Source organism: Protobothrops mucrosquamatus, unplaced genomic scaffold, assembly GCF_001527695.2.
Source record: "Protobothrops mucrosquamatus isolate PMUCROS unplaced genomic scaffold, P.Mucros_1.0 scaffold170, whole genome shotgun sequence".
Taxonomy (NCBI): domain Eukaryota; kingdom Metazoa; phylum Chordata; class Lepidosauria; order Squamata; family Viperidae; genus Protobothrops; species Protobothrops mucrosquamatus.
Window position 1 is genome coordinate 1,413,258 of NW_015386531.1, and position 23,457 is coordinate 1,436,714.

Consider the following 23,457-nt stretch of genomic DNA (forward strand, 5'->3'; position numbering starts at 1 on the left):
TGGGCTTTTCCTCAGACCAGGATCTTTTAAGTGTGCTAGAAATAGTTCTACCTCAGATAAGCCTATTCCAAGTTGGACCATTACTGAATGGAATCATCCCATTTCAGTAATTGGAATACTGGAAATGGAATATATTGTACAGCTCTAGGAGAGAATAATTAGAGAAGGAGAGAATCTGAAGAGCTTGGCTACAACATCCAGGTCTTTATCCATGTGCTGGAGGACAATTATACAGTGTTCCTCTTCAATATATCCTCTGTGAAGTAGATTTAGGTACCCTAAAACATGAATGAGAGTACATTTTCCTTTGTAGACAGTATATTCCTCGTCCAATAAATGGGCACTGCATCTTTGGGGTACAAATCCATATATCTTTAACCTTTCAATTTAAAACTGACATTAGGGGTACGTGTAAATATTAAAATATGTCTACAACACATATTTGAATATGGGTTTAGACTAACTTGAGTACAACTCAGCTGGGTCCATTCAGGAGTACAAATATATATCTTTGTATAGTGATGATACCTTTATTCTCCTGACTCAAACGTGGATTGCATTGAAAGAGGAAATCAGTGCATGTAATCTGCTCCACTTCTTTCAGCAAGAGTGTTCATTTGACCACAACCCTTTTTATGAACAATGCTTTTATATGTGGCAAAATAAGCTTAGATCTCTGCCTTGGATTTGTAACTCTCTGTATTTCTACTTAAAAGAAATTGTTCCGTTTGAATTCAGTGAGACTTGCTTGCTGGTATAGTATAGTATAGAGTTGCAGCTGCAGTATTTAATACAAAAATTTTAATTCCCAGAAGAAACTAGAGATAAATTCTTCTCCCATCCGTTTTTTTCTTCCAGGCTGTCTTGCCCTCCCAAAATTGAATTTACAGTTTCTGACTCTTCATGATTACCTCCTGCGAAATTTCAATCTTTTTCGTCTGGAGTCTACTTATGAAATCAGACAAGATATTGAAGATAGTGTCAGTAGGATGAAACCATGGTAATATATACAGTGGTTACATTAAAGTTATGTACAGGTAGTCCTTGACTTACAACAGTTTGTTTAGTGACTGTTCAAAGTTACAACAGCATTGAAAAAAGTGACTTATGACCGTCTTTCACACTTAACGATCGTTGCAGCATCCCCATGGTCACGTGATCAAAATTTGGACACTTGGCAACTGGTTCATGTTTATGACGGTTGTAATGTCCCAGGATCATGTGATAAACTTCTGCGATCTTCTGATAAGCAAAGTCAATGGGGAAGCCAGATTCACTTAACAACCGTGTTATTAACTTAACAACTGTAGTGATTCACTTAACGGTGACAAGAAAGTTTGTAAAATGGGATAAGATTACTTAACAAATGTCTCACAGAAATATTGGGCTCAATTGTGGTCGTAAGTTGAGGATTACCTGCACTAAAAAGGATTTTCCATCCCTGTGATGCTTTTTGTTTTGTCATCGTTTTTTTTTTCTTTTTTGAGCTATGAGAAATTAACTAAATTAGAAGAATGTTGGATGGATTTCATTCTAACTGTTTTATTCTCATGTTCACCCAGAAAGCTAATTTTCCAGGACCAGATTATGGGAAAGGGTATCATTATTCAACTGGGTAGATTAATTATGGTGTTGTGAAGATGAAAAGTTGCTTTGAAGGCCATGGGTTATTTCTTATTCTTTGTTTCTAGAGATGTTTCCAAGGAATTTCAATAGAAAGTTTGTAATAAGGGTTTTTTTGTGTGTGTGTCTAAAGCTTTACAGCTTCTTATTTCTGGTCTTGGTTATTAGGCAATCAGAATATGGTGGCGTCGTCTTTGGCGGATGGGCTCGAATGGCACAGCCCATTGTCTCTTTCACCATCATAGAGGTGGCAAAGCCAAACATAGGAGAAAATTGGCCTATGAGAGTCCGTGCAGATGTTACAGTTAACTTGAACATTAGAGACAACATCAAAGATGAATGGGAAGGTAAGTTTGAGTGTGTCGGTGTAGCAAATCCTTAAGAGGCCATTAATTCATTTCCCAGTGAATGTTAACTTTGTAAAAAAAAACACCATTATAGTATATTCAGTAAAACATGTAAATGGTACAAATTGTCAAATGTTAGGTCTGCTCTGTATATTAAGTTCTTCAGTTTGAATAGAAAATTGTAATCTTCAAAGTCACGAATAGGTAATTATTTTTAACTCTTTCCGTTAGCACATATTAGATGGCAAATCATATAAACATTACAAAATAATTATTTTTTTTGTAAAGCATACCTAATTTTTAAATTTACAATTCTTCTCTAGAATCAAGGATTAATATTCATTTTCACAAGGCTAATGTTTGAATTATTGACAGAGTGGTGCTATATAGATGTTACTTCCCTAAGTCACAAAAAGGCTTATACCTATCTCCACTTACTACATTTGTTCCTACTTTATTGTATTGAATGGGAAGATCAGCTTAATATATTTTCTCACAATCCGGAATCCTGCTTTGACAGGATAGCAAGGAAGCCCTTAGGATGTAAAGAAGGCAGAACTAGAACATTCAAGAATGACAGACAGGACTGCTAACCTGTATATAATTTGGGATTTTCATCTCAGCTGTCATAGTTGAATATGATGGATAGACAGTATTAATTATATCATGATCCATTGTACTTTCTTACATTTACCAAAAGGCAAATTAATTAAATAGGAAAATAATGCAAACATATCATTTAAAATCATTTGCTAAATGGCCATCAGGATATCCAAAATCAACTGGGCATTTAATGGGCATTAAAAGAAGTTCTAATCTTGCTGAGCTAACTTGGAAATGTGAAAATGACAGAATTTTCCATAAAGAAATGGAAAGGAACATTGAGATAACTGTGCTTCTCTGTATTAGAAGAACTTGCAAACTGTGCTTCCTTGTGATATCTATCGATCGATAGATAGATAGATAGATAGATAGATAGATAGATAGATCACAAGGAAGCATCCTTGTTAACAAGATCCATATTGAAACTACTGTAAATATAGATACATATATTTTATAGGAGGATTCCTATTAAAATCCCAAATATGTTCTTATGAAATTTTAATCCAGCTTTTTGTGCCTCTAGACAGATCTCTTGCTACCAGAAAACAAATTTAGTGTGATTGTAATATAATATTTTTCATGCCTATATCAGGCATATATTTAATTACCTTTCTCTGGTTTTTCCTTAAGAATTCAAAAGAGCACTGAAAATGAAAAGAGCATTACAATATCAGGGATAATAAAATTACAGCAAAGTTAAAACCAGCATCTATTGTTATTTAAACATTTACACTGATTTCAGCACATAACACCCTGCCCTAGAATCGTTGAGTAAAAACTCGTTGAGTGTTGTGAGGCAGATCATTACATACTTTGATGAGGAAATCTAATGTCAAGCTATGAACATCTGTAGCAGAAGATTAATGGAGAGAGGAGGAGAAAGGAAACTCTCCCAATTGATTGGCTGAGAACAGTAAATATAATTTATGAATTCCTTTGTAAAGCTGCACATTTCTGACTAAGACCTTTTGGTTGGGAACAAGTCTATAGATCAGTCTATAAAAACACATTGCTGGAAGTCCAATGACAAAAGTAATGTTTTATTGAATAGGTTCATAAATGTTATTTCAAAACTATTTGACTTTGTTTCTGTGGACTTAAATTACATTCTCTTAAACCACATTTATATTTAAATTTATATTTAAAAGTATAAAACATGAATTTGGTTTTTTTTCCTCTCATTACATTTAGGTTTGCGCAAACATGATGTCTGCTTTTTAATTACTGTCCGACCCACACAGCCTTATGGTACCAAGTTTGATAGAAGGCAGCCATTTGTGGAACAATCTGGTCTTGTTTATGTCAGGGGGTGTGAAATCCAGGGTATGCTGGATGATAAGGGACGTGTCATTGAAGAAGGTATGATAATAAAATTGTAGTTGAAATTGTTAATTGTAAAATTTCATCCCTGACCATATGAGTGGGTATAAACTGGAATCAGAATTATGCCATTTAATATGCCATTTAATTATGTTCCTTTTTCAATAGCAGCAGTCGCAACCCTTCCAAAAATATTAAAGAAGTATTCATTCTGAAGGGACAGAGCTGAGATGATTGATTTTGTCAGCCCCAGCTCTTTACTTTGTTGGCTACTTTTTTTACTTGCAAAGAGAAAAAAATAACTTACGCTTTTGAAATACATTTTCCTACTATTAGGGAGTGTAGGGAAAGCAAATAAGGCTGTGAATGAAATATCAGCTTATCATTTGAGGATATATTGTCCATTATATTCTCAACATTAGTAATGTTGAAACTCTGAAGCTAACATTTCAGATCCCTTATCTGGACCAAAACAAACAATGATAATGTAGTATACCTAATGTAAAGATGTGGGATGTGCAATACTGTTTACACCAAACAGAGCAGTTTAGATTTAGAACCCTTCTGGAGTGATTGAAACAACATCATAACATTTCTGAGGTCAGAACAATGCATTTTAACTTGATACATTTCAGCAGATACACTTTTGCCAGATGTTATGCCAATAAGGCTGTGATGCAACATTAAAATGGGATGCACTCTTTGGATACCATTATGGTTTCAAAGTAGTATGTAAAAGTGCTATTCCTTTCAGAAAGTTGATCACTGGTGATAAAGAAAAATAAACAATTTTATGCAATATAGGAGCGAGCAAGGGGGAAAGAAACAGTAAAAAGTGGAATAAGTTCAGGTTACAGCCTGAACCGATCTCTAAAAGATTTTTTTATGATTTTTCTTTTTTTAATTTGTATCTGATCAATTTTAAACTTGATTTGTCTTTCATTATAAGCAGGGCCGGAACCCAAACCAAGACTTAAAGGTGACTCAAGAACATATAGAGTGTTCTTGGATCCTAATCAATATCAACAAGACATGGCCAGTACCATCCAAAGTAGAACAGAAGATGTATATGAAACATTTAATATAATAATGAGAAGAAAACCCAAAGAAAACAATTTTAAAGTAAGTTGTGGTATGTTTTCTTTTCCCAAGTAGCTTGTGTTTTACCCTCCAGAATATTTGTTTAAACACAAATTTTTAAAAGGAGTCTTTGTTTACTTCTTTGCGCTACAGTTGTCTCTATCCAATCTGTGCTACCAGCCATGGTAAAAACATAAGATAGATCTAAATGTTTACTTCCAGTTAAATTTAATAGCTAATGCTATAAAAGAATAATGAATGCTAAGTAAGCATTGTTTAGCGATGGAAAAATTCCAAGACAAATAATGAAGCATATCCACCAGAACCATCTGTTTCTATTGCTTGTATTGCAATAAATATGTTAAAATGACATTTGCTTTTTCTAAGTGAAATGGCTTTCAAGTGCCTCAAAGGCAAAAAAAACAATTATTCAGACTTTTATTGTAGATTTTCCTTTGAAGTTCTGAAAGACTATTTGCAATTTAGTTACAGTCAGACATCACAGTAATGCCAAAAAAGGCTTGACAGTGTCTTTAATTTCATTTTTTTTCAGGTTTAAAATTAAACCAATTGATTAGGTTCAATCTCCTTACAGGATAGCTGCATCCTAGAGAATTGTCATCTTTTAGTTGCTGTATGAGTCCTAACTCACATGAGAGAAAATGAGATAAATTGCTCTCGCTAATGAGAAATATTGAATAATTTATCAAATGAATAGCAGAAGCATGATTTCTTTGCTGAGCTTGCAAGGGAAAATTGGTAAAAGTCTTATGTTGACTGCTAGCATAAAGAAGTATGACATCTGTGAAAGCACAGAGTCTTTATCCTGCCAGGATTCAATATTGATTATTGGCCCTCATCCAGTCCTTTACTGCATCCAGGCGTTAGATTACAGCAGGGATATCAAACTGCCGGCCCATGGGCCGGTTTCATCATACCGGAGCCGCGCCCACCCCATTGCCGGCAATGGCAAAAAAGCTCTGATACATCGCGCGACGTCACATGACGTCACGAGTTTGACATGCCTGGATTACAGTATGTCCTGGTGTTCCTACAAAGGATGAACTTAAAACTATTCATTTTATTTCATTCCTTCTGCTTTCTCAACCTTTTTCTATATAGTTCTTGGAGCAGAAATACCTTTAAATTTAAAAGTATTAACAGCACATACGAAAATAGAGGTAAAATATAATCCATAAAAGTCCATTTTATATGTATTCTGTAGCGAAATGATCAATAAGAAGCTTTTTATGAGCTGATCTCAGCAGAAAATGTATTTCAATCAGCCAGGCTAAAACCATCTATTAGTAGCCGGAATAGGTTTGTGCAGTTAAATATGAATTATGAATAATAAATATTATTATCATGCATTTTTTAAATTATTACAGGCTGTTCTGGAGACCATAAGAAATCTGATGAATACAGACTGTGTTGTTCCTGGTTGGCTGCATGACATTATCCTTGGTTATGGTGATCCTGGCAGCGCTCACTATTCAAAAATGCCAAATCAGATTGCCTGCTTGGATTTTAATGATACCTTCCTTTCCGTTGATCACTTAAAAGCTAGCTTTCCTGGATACAACATTAAAGTAACAGTGGAAGACCAAGCATTGCAAATTCCTCCATTCAGGTGAGACCCTTGTTCTTTTTTACAAATGTGAAAGTCTTTTTTTAATAAGCATGTCTTTCATTAAAAGGATGGCACTGTTAATTTTATTCACTGATGAAATGTGCATGTATTATATTCTTGAAAAATGTATTTCTGTAATGTCAGAACAAGTTCATTAGAACATAAGCTGTGCCCTGTTGGATCAGATCCCTGGCTCATATCATCCAGAAGTCTGTTCTCATAGTGGCCTACAACTGCATAAGGAAATTTTTGCCTCTGGATATTCCAAACTGTAGCTTTTGTGCCATTGTAACTCAAGAGCCCAACAATGCAGGTTTTCTTCTCTTATGATTATAAAGCAATTTTTAAATTTCCCTTAATTTCTATTTTATTAGTATGAAGTCTCAGCTTTTAATTGCTTTTCCTGTTTTTGTCTCCCCTAAAAAAAATGTTTATTTTGTGTTGTCACTGATCCCCACAGTTCTTGTCTTGTATATAGAACTGTTTCTTGACTCTCTTTTCTTAGAACCATTTATTTTAAAAATTGTACTCTTGATCTTCAGTCATTCCAGAACTCAGTTTTTCTGTGTCATATTGTCTTTTGAATTTTTCCTACAAATCTGATGGTTCTGATCATTCCCTGTCTAAAGTGGTCTTTTAACAATCAAGCAGCATTTAAATCTGAAGGACTGTGATTTTTTTTGCCATAGGATAACATTTCCAATCAGATGTGAGGCAGGAAAGAAACGGAAAGAGTGTGTTGAAGAAAATACCGAAAGCTCTAAAACACTAGTGGTTGAGCCACATGTCATCCCTAACAGAGGTCCTTACCCATACAATCAACCTAAGCGGTAATATTCCAGTAGCTTTTTGTGGGAGTACATATGTGACATGGTTAACTCAAACAAATCCAGATATTAGGGGCATGTTTGTTAGAGTAATTTTCTCCTTAAACAACTTTAAAACTCATGTTTACGTAATCTGGAGTTAATCCGCTAATAAGATTTGAGATGTCATTATTTAATTGCAGTAAATTTGTCAATGGACAGTCACTTTGTTTTGCTGGCAGTCAGGATGTTTGCTCTGCATACATGAGCAGTTGGAATCAGTTTTCAAAGCAGCTGCATGAGTCTTGCAAAAGATGCAGCTGCTTTAATGAATTGAAAAAAACATGTTTTGTTCTTGGTAATTCAGTACTGTACACATTGTGAGCATGTCTTTAATGCTTTGTACACCTTTAATATTTGTAACAGTATTATATTGTTTACTGCTGTAGATACTTTAGTGAGTAGTTTTATTGGTAGTTTTATTTAGCACTAAATAACCTGTTTAAGCTTTGTACTAAAATATTTCTTCTGAAATAGAATAAATTATTGCTTTAAGTCAGTTGGCTTGCAGTACTCTAATTACAAAGGGGGACCTGTAGTTTCATTTGGAAAGGTAGTATAATGACTTGGAGTAATATTGTATCAATTTTTGAAACAGGAATTCTTTTCTCTGGCTATGTATAGATTCCTTTAAAAAGCAAATACGGTAACCAAGTTTTTATGATTTAAAAGGATGAATAACTATGATAGAAATAAACATAAAAGCATCAGATAAATTAAATTGGAACTAATATGCCATGCCCTGAATTAACTGATTTAATTTTTATTCAATCTGCAGCAATACCATACAATTTACTCATACCCAGATTGAAGCGATCCGTGCAGGAATGCAACCTGGTTTAACAATGGTAATAACAAATAATATACCTTATTAATAACTAGTGAAGAATTCTACATTTTTCTACCAAACATGGAAAACTAAATGGTTCCCAATATGCAGTATGATCATTAGCAAAGGATTTCATATTTTTCACTAGAAATTTAAAAAAGAAGTCAATTGAATTTTGGACGTTTTTTAACAACAATTATTAATTAATTATGCAAGCTTATTAAAATTGACTTTCTTTCATTGGAGTTTCAGCTGATTTTCCAGCTGAAAATCATAAAAGAACCAATAAACTCTGGCTCAGAATCATGTTCAAGATCTAGAGCTTCTTGGTATTTTGTCCCTCATGCTTTCATTTCCCAATCGAAATATACATTCTATTCCCTCCTAAATAATGTTCTTTCTTATGATAGCTTCATTTTTAAAAAGACTTTTATTTTTCTGATTGTTCTGAATTTTTAACTTTTTGAACAGCTCTTCCTCAAGTGAGTAAAATGCCAACTATATTATGTATCCCCCCCCCTGCAGGTAGTAGGACCACCTGGTACAGGTAAAACTGATGTGGCAGTGCAGATAATATCTAACCTCTATCACAACTTTCCTGAGCAGAGGACTCTGATTGTTACACATTCCAATCAGGTAAATAGACCATACGTTCCTTTATTGCTCTTAAATTGCTTTTATTTTAATTTCAAAAAGAAATGCATCATTTGCCAATTACATTGCTAGTGGCCCAGTTAGAAAGGAAATAACGTTTTTTCACTGATTTACTAATTTGATCTGGGAAACTATCCATTTGGATGTATCTGTGCAGGTATTGACACTAATTGAACTAAGTTGAGATTCATCACGAGGTCAGGAGAAGACATATTTATAGTGGTGACATTTCTGGGGATCAGTGATGTAGTGCTGTATAGTGATATAGACCATAAATAGAAAAAAAATCCATTCAGAGCACAGGAATTAATCTTTAGAAGTGAAAATGGTTTGAGATCAAGTTTCTGAAGGAACATTTCTTCCATATAATCCTGCCCAGACCTTACTGTCATTTATGTCAATCCTTCACTGAATAAAGCAGTAGCTATGTAAGTCTTGGGTAAAACTAAAATGTATTTAAAGACCTCTGAGAAAACCTTTTCAGTGGTGTTGTCCATTATTATGGATTGTTTGCAGAGAGGCTCTTGGTATCTGAGTTTGCCTCTGGTTGAATTAGGATTCGTATGCAAAGCAATAGACCTTCTGGCAAACCAGATGAAGAGTGTTTTTATGCTCTTCATTCAAGTATAATTAATTTAAATTAGTTGCTGATTCAATGAGATTTAATCAGATTAAGTTTTAATGTAGGCATTAGACAAATTCATGGAAGATTGTTCTATTGAAACTAACAGAGAGAGAGAGAGACAGAGTAAGAGAGAGAGAGAGAGCAATTATCCATACCCAACATACGTTTTAGGACATCATGATATGAATACTAAGCTATTACTAAGATAATACAATGATGCGATTACTAAGGTACGATATGCTAAGATTATTAGTTCATCCTTAAGCATGAAAGCTGGCTGGATGACTTTGGGCCAGTCATTCTCTTTTAGTTATGGGGAAAATAGGAAGAGGAAGGAGTATTGGGGATGTTCGCTGCCTTGAGTTATTTATAGAAATAATAAAAGCAAGATAAAAATACATATGTACAAATATACCTGCATAAAGGAACCAAGGTAAAGAAATGTCTGTTCTAAAATGTGGGTTTGTTTCAAAGCACAAATCAGGCCTTGCATTTAGTGATTGGTACCTAATGTAAATATTCTCTTCATGTTTGTTTTCAGTTTGATTCTTCCCAAAAGAGAAATAATTATTCTAGTATGTCAAACTTCCCTTTAGTAGCATCTAATTTTCTTAAATCATCTCTTTTGATTCCTCTTGTTAACCTCTAGGCTTTGAACCAACTGTTTGAGAAAATCATGGCTCTAGATGTTGATGAGCGTCACCTTTTGCGTCTTGGTCATGGAGAGGAAGAATTGGAAACTGAGAAAGATTTTAGCAGGTGAGTTAATAGCAAATTAAAAAAATGAAGCTGCACAATCTAACCCACCCCCCAAAAAAAAGTTGCCTATTTTTTTTTATTCATTGCACTAAAGCAAGAGATTGGTCAAGAAGACTTGTTTATATTTATGATGCAATTTTCTGTCCTAGGGAAATTTTATTTCTGGACCTGTAAAGAACATTTTACACTATTTCTGGATACTTCAGCCTATGAGCTATGAAAGTTTATTTTATAATAATGAGGCATCTATACATTTGATATAATAATGAGGGGAATATATTAAAGGCTGCATGACTTGAAATTAAATAAAATGTGCAAGAAAAGGAGTTTTTCAGTTCAATTATATATCTTCATTGTGTTAATCTGATCTGCAGGTATGGAAGAGTAAATTATGTTCTGTCTCGGAGACTGGAACTTCTGCGAGAAGTTGGGCGATTACAAGAGAGTTTGGGTGTCCCAGGAGATGTGTCCTATACTTGTGAAACAGCTGGTCATTTCTTTTTATATCAAGTAAGAACCCGATAGAACAGACTTACAGTCTGAAGTGATAGAGATTGACAGTGCTGTCACTATAGTATCCAGACTCTGGAGGCTGCTCAACCTTGCCATTACAATCATGCCATTACAAGACTAACATATTGTTCAATGAGGCAACGAATGGGCTATAGGATATGTCCTTTAGCCCATTCATTGCCTCATTGAACAATATGTTAGTCTTGTAATGGCATGATTTTGATTAATCTGAGGCACATTGGAATATAAGATGCTCATGTTTTAAATGTCCCTAAATGTATTACAAATACAAACATAGGAATTGGCCAAAAGCTTTGGACTGAGATGCTAGTTGTGTTTCGTTTTAAAACGTAAGTGGCAATTAAAGCTATAATTATGCTCTTACTTGGTTTTGTTACTATTGTTAAACCTATGTACATTAGGAAGCACAATTAAAAAGGCCAGTGATTTTGTCTTAGTATGGCATTAATAAAGGAGTCTTAATTGGCTGATGATCTGTCTTGATTATATATTTGAATGTATTAAGCCAGCTTGATCATTATGATATGCATTCTGAAAAGAAATAAAGTCCTTTTAGTATTTACCCAAATTCCAATTAAAGGTTTAATGGAGTTCAAAAAAAACCCCACATGTAAGAGGATAATGTTTCCACATTTTCAAACTCCTTTTTCAATAATGTTCCTTCATGGAGAGGGTTTTTTTAGTCCCTTCAGATCAGTTTCTTTTTACTACTGACAACTTCTTGGACAAGAACTTTCTTTCAAAGGTTTTTCAGAAGTGGTTTGCCCTTTTCTACTTCCTACGACTGAAAGTGACTGGCTCAAGGTTACCCAGTGGGCCTTGTGCCTAAAGTGGAATTAGAACTTGTATCCTCCCTATTTCTAGCCTGATCCTTTAGACCAGACATGTCAAACTCAATGACGTCACGTGACGTATTGCAACTTTTTCCCCATTGCTGGTCATGGGGTTGGTGCGGTTTCCTCTTGATGCGTCCGGCCCGCAGACCGGCAGTTTGACACCCCTGCCTTAGACACTACACCATACTACCTCTTTCCTTCATGTATATTGCACCACAGTAGTCAAGAGGGTTTGGTGAGAAAGGATGATTTAATAATGGGAGCAAAGTGCAAAAGCCATAGTGAATTTCCATAATTCTGTACAAGCCTGTTTCGACTCTGGGTCTGTTAATGTATCTTTTTCTGAAAAATTAGGTAATGTCTCGCTGGGAAGAGTACATGAGCAAAGTGAAAGCTAAAGGCGGCAAGCCTCCGGAAGTTGCTGATATCTGCAGCTTTTTTCCTTTTCATCAATATTTTGCAAATGCCCCTCAGCCAATTTTTAAGGGCAGATCTTACACTGAAGATATGGAAATTGCTGAAGGATGTTTTAGACATATCAAGAAAATATTTACTCAACTTGAGGTAAGATTAACAAAATCAAATAATGCTCTGACATTCATTTTTAGTTAGAAAGAAGTAACTATATCACAGTGCTATAATGGATTTATATAAGGTGCTTCAAATCAGATCTCATTCAGCAGTGAATGCTCCCCCCCTTTGATAAAGGTAATAGACATAGTAAGCTGCTCTGAATACTAAATTTTCAACACTCGTTAAAGATAAAAACAACAACATCCCCACCATATTCCAAATTTAAAGTGCTTTGAGTGAGGTAAAGATTCTTGTTTTGTTAGTGGATATACTTTAATACTAATTTTTAGGGAGCAAACCATTTTTGACCCTTGTCTGGGGGTCATCCAATCTGTTGGATCTCATGTGTTGGATCTCATGGGATGGGCAGAAACAGTGGAGATAAACAGTTCCCTTATTCTATGAAGGGCTTTATAAGTGGTAGCCATTACCTTTAATTTCACCTAGAAGTATAGGAATCCTGTGTAGTGGTGTTACATGAGCGTACTATGTTGTACTTGTAAGTTCCCAAGCTACTGCATTGTGCCTCCATTGTAGCTTCTGGATAGCCTCCAAAGACATTCATGTAGAGCGTGGATATGCAGGTAGAGCCCTAGTGCTCTGGAATATATTAGTTCTGTTTGATGACAACTTAACAGCTTATTGAAGACTTTACTGTTCTGATCTTTTTTTCATAAAATTTTGGGTATAATCTTTTTCTGTAGGAATTTAGAGCATTTGAACTGCTCCGTAGTGGACTAGACAGATCAAAATATTTACTTGTGAAGGAAGCAAAGATTATTGCAATGACTTGTACTCATGCTGCATTGAAACGCCATGACTTGGTTGAGCTGGGATTTAAGGTAATATCATAGTGCACAAAATACTGAAACTTTCTTAAACCTGTTGTCTTGACTATTTTTATCAGATGTCGGTTACATTAAAGATTTGTTTGGCTGTTCAAATGATGATTGTATCAGTGTAATTTTGTGGAGATTTTTTAAAGATTAGGACTATACAGTGCTTTAGGTTTTATTTCTGAAAGATGCTTCAGCACATGTGGAAACATGAATACCACATCTGTCTGCAAGTTGTTAAAATCTTTTTTTCTGGAATCACAAAGCTGCAGAAGTGTTGCTTTTAAGACTTTGCAGATATGTGCTATATTCACATTCCTGCTTGCTTCAAATCCTTTTGTAAGAGATCGACATTAAAAGAGTTACATTACACTAATGAAGATTATCGATAATCAAGGTGCATATTATAGAAAGAAAATAAAGAGGCATATTCTTATTTTAGTTGCTATACTGGCCACCACTTTATTGATTACTTTTATTAAAATGTTTCAACATAGACTGAATTCAAACATTACTCTGAGCTACAACCAAACAAGCCACATAAAGCTTAGTACTATGTTTATATCCAACCATGTAGTTTGTTACCCATGGTTTATGGTTTAGTACATTATGTGAACACAGCCAATTGGGACTTCTTTAAAAAAAAATCATAGGCAAACCATGCATAAGCACACATAAAACAAAATACTATAACATTTTATTTAGCTATGGGCAATTTTTTCTATTCCTTATCTACTCACAAAGCAAGTAAATGATATCCTGACAGATCTATGCATGTTGCAAGTGTGCTAATTCAAGTGCTTGTTATTGTTATAACAACCACAAAGGAATATAAAAGAATTTGGGTACTTTGTTGAAATAATAGTTCTGGACAGTGGATGGATAAGAGTTATGTGAGTAACTAAATTCTGTCTGAACTTTTCATATTTTTTATGGCAAACGAAGTTATGAGATTATCCAGAAAATTGAAAATAAATTACAATTACTAATTACTGTAGGGCAAATAAATTATGATTACATTATTTTGTTTACTACATTTTGGAACCTATCTGCCTTTTGATAAGCAAGTCACCGTTATCTTAATTCAGTTGTCTTTGTGGCATTTCTGCTCCTTCAGCTTCTGGGTTTGGCTTAATATATTTCATTTGTCATTTCTCAGTATGACAATATCTTAATGGAAGAGGCTGCTCAGATATTGGAAATTGAAACTTTTATACCACTCCTTTTGCAGGTGAGCACTCAACCTTTACATCAATTTATTATCTTTACAAATTAATAAGAAACTATTATTCCAGTGGGATGATGTTTATGAATAGGAGGCAGTCTTATTTGAGGGGCTGTCACAGAGAGGAGGGAGTCAATCTATTTTACAGAGCACCTGAAGGCCAGGCAAGGAATAACGGATGGAAAGTGATCAAGGAGAGATTCAACCTAGAAATAAGGATAAATTTTCTGACAGTGAGAACAATCAATCAATAGAACAGCTTGCCTTCAGAAGTTGTGGGAGCTTCACCATAGGAGGCTTTCAAGAAGAGACTGGACTCCCATCTGTCAGAAATGGTGTAGGATCTCCTACATGGGTGGGGAGTTGGACTAGATGACCTACAAGGTCCCTTCCAACTCTGTTATTATTAAGTCATTTAAATATTATATTAGAAATATGATTCATAGCTTAAAGTTTGCTTGACAAGAATCTGTCTTCTATTTGAGTCATTTTCAGAAGAAAGGAGATAATATTCTTATAGTCTAGACCAGGAATCGCAAACTTGAGTCATCTGAAGGGACATGCTAGGACTAGTTCCTTAATCCAAAGGCTACAACAGTGAAAGATATTTTTGTTTTCAGTTAGGCACATGTTACCCATTCATAAGAGATTACAATTCTGTAAATTCAGGACAACTACAGATTAATCCTACTGGGAATTAGATGAAAAATAATGTAAATATTCTCTCACATAGAAAAAAAAGTTAATTGCAAGTTGATATTTCTCAGTTACAATTTAATGAGAAGGAATGGAGGTCTGGGGTTTCAAATTATATTTATCGTTGGAGCCCAAGTCTCACTTATTTCATAGGGGAATCTGCAGATAGAAAGCAACCAGTGTGGGCTAGAAACAAGACTAGTGTCTTTGGGATAGCCAGTGTTAGACTAGGCCCTTAATCCAGTTCAGCTCCTGGGTAACAGATAAGAAAGATTCCTTAAGATAAAATTGTGTGGAAAATATAGCAGCTTCTTCACTTTGACTCCAACAGCAGAAATGGCTGGCAGAGACTGCATCAAGAGCACATCTACAAATGCAACTCATTTTTTCTTGGTTTTGTAATTGTTTAATGTAATTGGTATGTAGAAGCTAATGTACTAAATCAGTTCAATCATTTACAGTACAATCATAGTTTTTGATCAATCATCTATAATAATGCTAATGCTAGAATCTTATTTGTATTTAACAGAACCCACAAGATGGGTTCAGCCGATTAAAGCGGTGGATAATGATTGGGGATCATCATCAGTTGCCACCAGTCATTAAAAATATGGCTTTTCAAAAATATTCAAACATGGAACAGTCTCTTTTTACACGGTTTGTTCGTGTGGGAGTGCCAACTATTGACTTGGATGCCCAAGGGAGAGCAAGAGCAAGGTAAGGCATGAGAAAAATTTAAACGAAAAGGCTTTGTCTGATGAAAAAAATGTTAATAATAAGGATACATTGCAATTGGTTTTTAATTTGAGTGAAATTAGTCCTTCCATTTTGAAATATACTTTATCCTTTGCAATGTTCTTGGTATTTTCCATGTAGCTACTCCCTTTTTACACTGCTACATTGTTAATCATTTCATGGATCTTCAGGAATGCATGTGGGGGTGATAGATGATTAAACTAACTCCATTAGAGCAGGGGTCCCCAATTCCCGGGGCACAGCCTGTTGGGAACTGGGCCACCCACGCGGCCTGTGAGCATGCAAGCATGTGAAGCTGTATTTGTGCAAGCGGCACACAAGTGCAACCATCCTCTTTCCCCTCGCTGCCACCGCTGGCAGTCCACAAAGCCAGAAAGGTTGGGGACCACTGCATTACAGAATGTTGTGATTATGATGATTTTGGTTTTTTGTTGCTTCATGTAAGATACTGCAAACCATTTGAAACTGAGTACATACAAGAATAACTAATTATCCTTTCATATGCAAATGGTAGGAATTAATTTGTTCAAACACATTTTTTCATATTTTGTATATTAAGGAATTTAGTAAATTAAAAATGTTTGTAATATTGAGTTTATTGAACTAATTTAAGAAGGCCATCAGGCCTTTTATATTCAGATTACATTTCATCAATTTAATACTGAATAATGGGATTATTCTGTAGATTGTGCTAAAAGGCTTTGAAAATGATTTTTCTTAATAGATAAAATATATAATACATCTATTTAGAATGAGATCCTGAAACATGCTTTGTCAGCTTGCTGCTTGATGCAGTCCAGAGAGATAGCTATCGTTGAGATTTTAATATTATACTTCTTTCAGATAATTACAGACACCGAGAATAGTGAAATAATTTTATAAGAATTGAATTAATTACTATCTTCATTATGTTTTTCATAAAGCTTATGTAATCTCTATAATTGGCGATATAAGATACTGGGCAACTTGCCACATGTACAACTCTTACCTGAATTCAGAACAGCAAATGCTGGATTTTTGTATGACTTCCAGCTTATAAATGTAGAGGATTTCCATGGCATGGGAGAATCTGAACCGAATCCTTATTTCTATCAGGTAAGCAATGCATATCATTAGCTTTTATATTAACAACATTTTTCAGACAGTTAATTATGAAAACAGAAAGGCTTATAATATATCCATGTACTTTATTATGGTGGGATAAAATACGTTTAACAAATTTTATGGTATTAAGTTGCAAAAATAGCAGTGCAGTATCTCCTCTTCACACACACATAATACAACTTCCAGCATTCGGAAAATGTTATTTGAGATGATGTATTTAGTCAGTGTCACATGGCTGGAATAAAGGTAGGATATAAATTCAATAAATAACAAAGGATATTTTTTCCTAGAAGCTTCAGTATCTCAGGGTTTAAAATACCCTAGAGTTTTTTCTCCTTTTGAAGATGGCACAAAGTCTTACAAGTTGATGTCTAAATTATAATAATTACTGCCACTTTATATTTGTAAAGAGATCCAAATGATAGTTTATGTATCAAATTTAGAAACTGCCCATCTCCCTCACAGAATGCTTAAACTACTCTTTTTGGAGACTAGTCAGTCTACTGGTAGTCCTCAACTTACAACCACAGTCGAGCACAAAATTTCTATTGCTAAGCGAGACAGTTGTTAAGTGAGTTTCCCCCCATTTTACAGTACAGTCTTTTTTACCACAGTTGTTAAGCGAATCACTGCAGTTAAGTTAGTTACGTGGTCGTTAAGTGAATCTGACTTCCCCATTGACTTTGCTTGTCAGAAATTCACAAAAGGTAAGCACATGAACCTGGGGCACAACAGCCGTCATAAATATGAGTCAGTTGCCAAGGGTCCCAATTTTGATCACGTGATCGTGGAAATGCTGCAAAAGTCTTTAAGTGTGAACAATGGTCATCAGTCACTTTTTTCAGTGCGTTTGTCACCTTGAATGGTCACAAGCAAGATATAGGAATTTAAACTTAACCTTCTTCCTGGAAGGAGAGTAAACAGTTATGTTTCAATTAGGAGAACAAAATAGACTGGAATCTGGCTTTCCCCCCTCCAAGCTGTGTTTATTAAAGTGATTCCATGAATAACAGTTTACTTCTGTTGGAGCAGAGTGGTTTCTTCTATGTTTATAGTCTTCTGTGCATGCATAGAAATACCCCCTCTTCCCAATTGATAGATCAAATAAGTGTGGCTCTGCCTCAGCAGAAAGTAGACTTCTTTGCCTTTCCGTGGCAGATCATGGAGGATTAAAATAGGCCTGGTCCATGTTGCTTCTTTTCAGTGAGGCTTGGAGTGATTTTCCCCCTGACCATAATTATATGAATATTCTGTGATTTGATACACGAAACAGATTTGTTCTTGTTTTTTTAAAAAAATCCAGAATCTTGGTGAGGCAGAATACGTTGTTGCACTGTTCATGTACATGTGCCTACTAGGATACCCTGCAGAAAAGATAAGCATCTTGACAACTTACAATGGGCAGAAACATCTGATCCGGGATATCATCAATCAGCGTTGCGGGAATAATCCATTGATTGGAAGGCCAAATAAGGTAATATTCCAAATAATAATCAGTTGTATATCTCAAGCAAAGTGTAGAGCAAGTAACCATTGTTAGAGCACATTGATCATATTGAATATTGCTTGTGAACTGCATACTTTGTAAAATAGAAGTCATTCGTTTGTTTCCCTATCTAACTTATTTTAACTACTTTAATTTAGCCTTCTAGTTGGTCAATTGCAAGGAATAATAAATATTTATTATGACATATTAGATGTGTATAGAAAATTTGTATTCAGTTTGTGTTACAAAAAGCATAGATTTGCATTTTAAAAGTAAATATTTTTACCAACTTGTTGAAAAACAGTAAATAAATCCTTAAGGAGAATGTGAGTTCCCAGGTGGTGAAAAACATGAAGACAAATGTGGTCATTGCAAAACAAAGGATAGATGGAAACTGACCCTGAATCTCCTTTTAAAAAAAATGATTTGATTTATGTGCCACCTGACTCCAAATGACTTTGGGTGGCTCACAAGTAAAATCATTTTTAAAAAATACAATAAGAAACAAAAATAAAGAATACAAGACATCAAATTTGACAAAAACTGCAATGGAATGGAAGAAAAACAGTGGTCCATACAATCCAACGGGGTTGCACTCACCTCCATATGGAGTCATATGTTACATTATAGAGGGAGGGAGTGCTTAGATCAATAAGTATATACTTCTAATAAAAATTGTATGTTTACTGCTGTTAGCTAGTCATCTTAATAAAGCAATAGTTGTCAGGCACAAAAAAATCAGGTCCACATGTGAGCCTGTGAAAGTCCAGTTAAACAGATTTATTGCTAATCATGCCTATGCACAGGAATTTTCTCAACTAACAGTTAGCCCCTGCTTGGGGTTAAATAAGGGTCAACAGAATTCAAGGAAGATTGGACTAAGTTCACTTGTGGCTGCGCAGGGATTCTAGACTAATCGTTCTTTTAACTCCCCCCCCCCCCCAGGTTTTGCCAGTCCTCCTACAGTAGTTTTCTTTTGATACCATTAACTTCATAGGCTGGTTTATTTAAGTGTGTGTGTGTGTGTGTGAGAGAGAGAGAGAGCAATTAATTAACCTACTTTTTTTTTTTTGCTAGGTGACAACTGTGGACAGGTTTCAAGGTCAGCAAAATGATTATATCATCCTTTCACTTGTGCGAACAAAAGCAGTTGGACACTTGAGGTAAGCAACAATGTATCTTCAGTGCAATCCTACCATAAATGGAGTATGTATGAGCAGATGTATTTATGGACTATTTATGAGTAGAAACTCAATTGAACCCCATTTTATCTATCAGTGAGCCAATGGAATATGACATTTAACCTGTTTTCTGTCTTGTCCATACTTATATTTAACGTATTCCATAAGTGCAACATTAACTCCAGCGTCCAGTTTTAGAGACTAATTATGAAATTGATTTTTTAAAACATCTTTATTGCTGATTAAAGTTTCTAACACAGAAATATATGTATCAGAACTGTTATCTTCAGTTTTAAAGGAAAAATGGGGATTAATTTGTATTAAATTTCACATTGAAAAGAAATAGGTTTCCTGCTTTAGTTTTCGGGGGGGGGGGTTGTTGTGTGTGGTCATAATAGTGTTTAAGTGAAAAACTAAATATTGTTGGTTTTAATTAGTAGAGCTGTTTAATTTTTCTTTCCTGAAGGGATGTCCGGCGTTTGGTGGTTGCTATGTCAAGAGCCAGGCTTGGTCTCTATATATTTGCAAGAGTGTCACTATTCCAGAACTGCTTTGAGCTGACTCCAGCCTTCAGCCAGCTTACGGCTCGTCCTCTTCAACTGTATATAGTCCCTGGAGAGTATTTTCCGACTGCCCGTCAGGTACAACAAACTATCTTTAATTATGTTTAATGTTTAAATGTTTAAAAATATATCATTAATACTGTATTAGTTCTTTTATCTTACTTAAGAAGTGGTTGTTGTTTTAGTTCCAAAATTTTCTAACTATCATTTTTTTACGTTCCTCAGAATGGAGAACATCCATCTCATCAAGTTCATATTATAAAAAATATGCCTCAGATGGCTAATTTTGTGTACAACATGTATATGCATATGATACGAAATACACACCAACATCGTCAGGTAAAGGAATAAAAGTTGAGAAAAACATGTTTAATTTAAATGCTGTGAGTGAAAACATAGTTAATACTTTCTGATAACAAATGAACATAGTTGAAAATCAGTTGACTTGGTTGATTTTATTTTTAATAAGTCTTTTATGCTTTAGGTAACTTTGTAAACAGTATGAACTAATTCTATCAATTTGGAGGACGGGGAGAAAGAGAAAATGATATATGCTGTGGTCTTGTGAGTCAGACAAAACTTGTAGCTGAACTTCGCTAGAGATTATAAAATTATATTTAACATACAGAAAGTTGACAAAGAGAAATTTTATTAGTCTCCCATAACAACAGAATCTAGTGATATTGGCAGACAGTAAAATCAGTACAGGAGAAGGAATAGCAGCTCAAAATAAGATTAATCAATTTAATGGATTTAAGCATGACAGTCCAGTTAATTAAAAGCATCCTAAATTCATCTTATTCAAGTTGAGAGAAGAAGCCAGGTATCTAAATTAAATTCATTTACATGTTGATAAACCATAGTTCTATTAACCTCTGAAAATAGCTGTTGCATGAGAAGTATTACACTTATATATTAGTTGTTCATTCAAGATATCTGTAAATAAAAGTTGGTAATATATACTACGTGTTCCATCCACTTCATTTTGAAACCAGAGCTAATTAAAAATAAGCAAATAACAAAGAATTTTGTTATGGAGAAAAAAGAATAACAATTTTTATGAAGTAATTATTATTTGTAGAAAATTGTTTGGCACCCACTAGGGTAGATTTGTTGATATGACTGGGAACTCCTGTGACTAATTAATGTGAAGGGAAGCTCATTGTATTCTTACTCTTGATACTATTTGCATCTAGCTAAACATGTTTGTACATAGCTCATTCCCGCAGACTTGGAGATGCTGGAAGTGCATTTTCAATTGCATTATTAAAATGTTATTTTTAACTTCATGTTAGTTTTCTTACAAAAAGATCTGAATGACGCTAATCGTATATGGATAGAAATTGTACCAGCTGCATCACAGAAGGAGTCTGAGTTTGTATCCGGCAGATAAAAATATATATTTAGTCAAATACAAAGGAATCCCTAATTTAAGAGGCTTAGATTTTCTGAATGTCTATAATTAGTCTACCAAAAATATCATTTTTGACCACATAGCATGGAACCCAGATACAGTCATTTAGTAAGTTTTAAGTTTGAGTGCTATTCTTCATTGCAGCATCAAATTTATATACAGCTGTTAGAAGAATAGTTGAATATGTAGAAAGTTAGCTTAATTCCATGTTTAAATTCTAATGTAAACAAGAACTCCACGTGGAACTATGAAAAAGAATATTATAGGAGATAGACATACCCTTTGTTCCTGTGCCTTTATATCAGAAAGATAAGACTGGAGAAAGGCTTCTAGTATTATTTAATTAAGGATTAGCCTGTTTTCATCTTGAGTCAACAGGTATATTAAAGTTTTAATGGAGTCTTTACTCCTTTCTATAAGGACCTACTTAAATATTATGATTTTTGTCCCACAAACAGCAATTCTCTTCTTCAGAAAACAACAACAAAAAACTGTTTTCATTAAGTAACATGTAATAATTCACAAAATTTCAGCATATTCAAATGCTTACTTATTTGAATTCTCTTTAATCTTAGAGCATTCAAAAATTCTGTGGAATCAACATAAACTTATTGAAAACTATACAATGCCCCTCACTTATAAACCTGCAAATAAAAGAATTCTGTGTTGAGGATATCATATCAATTAAAATTCACTTATTTATTTCATTTAATTTGTTATAGATGCCCACGCCAATAAAATAAACTTAAGACAAGTTACTTGTCAGAATTCGCATGTGACTTTGCAACCAATGTAGTTTACATTGATAGATTTTTCTTACTGATGTACATGTAGGTTTGATCTGTATTATGTTGAAATTGTTCTTAAACAAAACACATTTTCTTATTTTTTTTTCATTGTAGGATTTATTACCTCCTCCAAAACTTGTTGAAGAAAGTGAAATATCCAAACCTCAAGAAAATGAAGTAATCCAGAGTAAGGACTCTGAAATGGAAATAGAAACTGAAATCAAATCTACGTCAGGAGATACTATAAAAGACAACATTTTGAACGAGAAACCAAAGACAAGAGAGGAAGAGGAGGAGCATCGGAAAATGCCTGAACATCCTGGAAGAGATAGTGACAGTGAAGACAGTGAACCAGAACTCGATGCTGATAAATGAACATTGCCTTTTCAGGTCTGAAAAAAGGAGCTAGGAAAAAATGACCATAGATGCCATATGTATCCATTGGCTTAATAGGTCAGCTGCTGTAAATATTAATGATACTTAAGATTTCATTTTTTTGTACTATAAATATGGAATGAACCATTTATGTGGTCATAATCAAGGAGCAGACATAAATGGCATCACATTTTATGTGTATACAATGTATTTAGTAAAACATTTTTAAATTATTGCTCTGAGTCTTTTTTTGGTATTGAAAAAAATTCTGGGAGATTTTTATTTTTGATCAGCACAAATGATGTTACCTAGTTAGAGTAAAGAAACGTCTGCAACATCCCATTTTTGTGGCCGAGGCGGCAGCGACCCGTTTTCACGGCCGAGGCGGTGGCCCGTTTTCGCAGGCGTGCTAGCACAAATGGGAGGTTGGGCCAGACTGTCCTATGGCCCAGTGGCCAGCAGGCCACAGCCCACTACCGGGCCGCAGCCCACAAGAATGGGGAAGCCTCGGAGGGTCGTAGGCTATGCCTGGACCCTGATTTAGGGTGCTGGGTCCTCCGGCGGCCGGGAGGAACTACTTACCGGTCGCCCCCGGTCTTCCTGAGCCCCCTGGGTTCGGCTGAGCTCCCCGGTCTCTTGGGTCTCGGCCTGAGCTGGGGGTGCGGCCTGGTAGCCCGGCGGTGGGCTCGGCCTTTGATTCTCGGCCGGAGGAAGAGCTGACGAGGGCGGCGAGGGACGGCGGCCCGGGCGGCTC

The 23,457-nt window shown here is 35.0% G+C and overlaps 1 protein-coding gene across 1 annotated transcript in view; it reads left to right on the forward strand.

Moving 5' to 3' along the window:
* Positions 1 to 22,928, forward strand: part of AQR (aquarius intron-binding spliceosomal factor) — a 43,307-nt gene extending 20,379 nt beyond the window's left edge. Inside the window, exons 16-35 of the mRNA XM_015813577.1 lie at positions 859 to 1,000; positions 1,792 to 1,970; positions 3,765 to 3,932; positions 4,846 to 5,015; positions 6,362 to 6,603; positions 7,293 to 7,433; positions 8,248 to 8,317; positions 8,824 to 8,934; positions 10,227 to 10,336; positions 10,711 to 10,846; positions 12,061 to 12,270; positions 12,984 to 13,121; positions 14,275 to 14,346; positions 15,566 to 15,753; positions 16,716 to 16,887; positions 18,200 to 18,370; positions 19,460 to 19,545; positions 20,030 to 20,204; positions 20,352 to 20,465; positions 22,443 to 22,928. Coding sequence (XP_015669063.1) covers positions 859 to 1,000; positions 1,792 to 1,970; positions 3,765 to 3,932; positions 4,846 to 5,015; positions 6,362 to 6,603; positions 7,293 to 7,433; positions 8,248 to 8,317; positions 8,824 to 8,934; positions 10,227 to 10,336; positions 10,711 to 10,846; positions 12,061 to 12,270; positions 12,984 to 13,121; positions 14,275 to 14,346; positions 15,566 to 15,753; positions 16,716 to 16,887; positions 18,200 to 18,370; positions 19,460 to 19,545; positions 20,030 to 20,204; positions 20,352 to 20,465; positions 22,443 to 22,703 — 3,056 coding nt within the window. The 3' untranslated portion in view covers positions 22,704 to 22,928. The remainder of the gene's footprint in view (positions 1 to 858; positions 1,001 to 1,791; positions 1,971 to 3,764; positions 3,933 to 4,845; positions 5,016 to 6,361; positions 6,604 to 7,292; positions 7,434 to 8,247; positions 8,318 to 8,823; positions 8,935 to 10,226; positions 10,337 to 10,710; positions 10,847 to 12,060; positions 12,271 to 12,983; positions 13,122 to 14,274; positions 14,347 to 15,565; positions 15,754 to 16,715; positions 16,888 to 18,199; positions 18,371 to 19,459; positions 19,546 to 20,029; positions 20,205 to 20,351; positions 20,466 to 22,442) is intronic.
* The last annotated feature ends 529 nt before the right edge of the window (positions 22,929 to 23,457 follow it).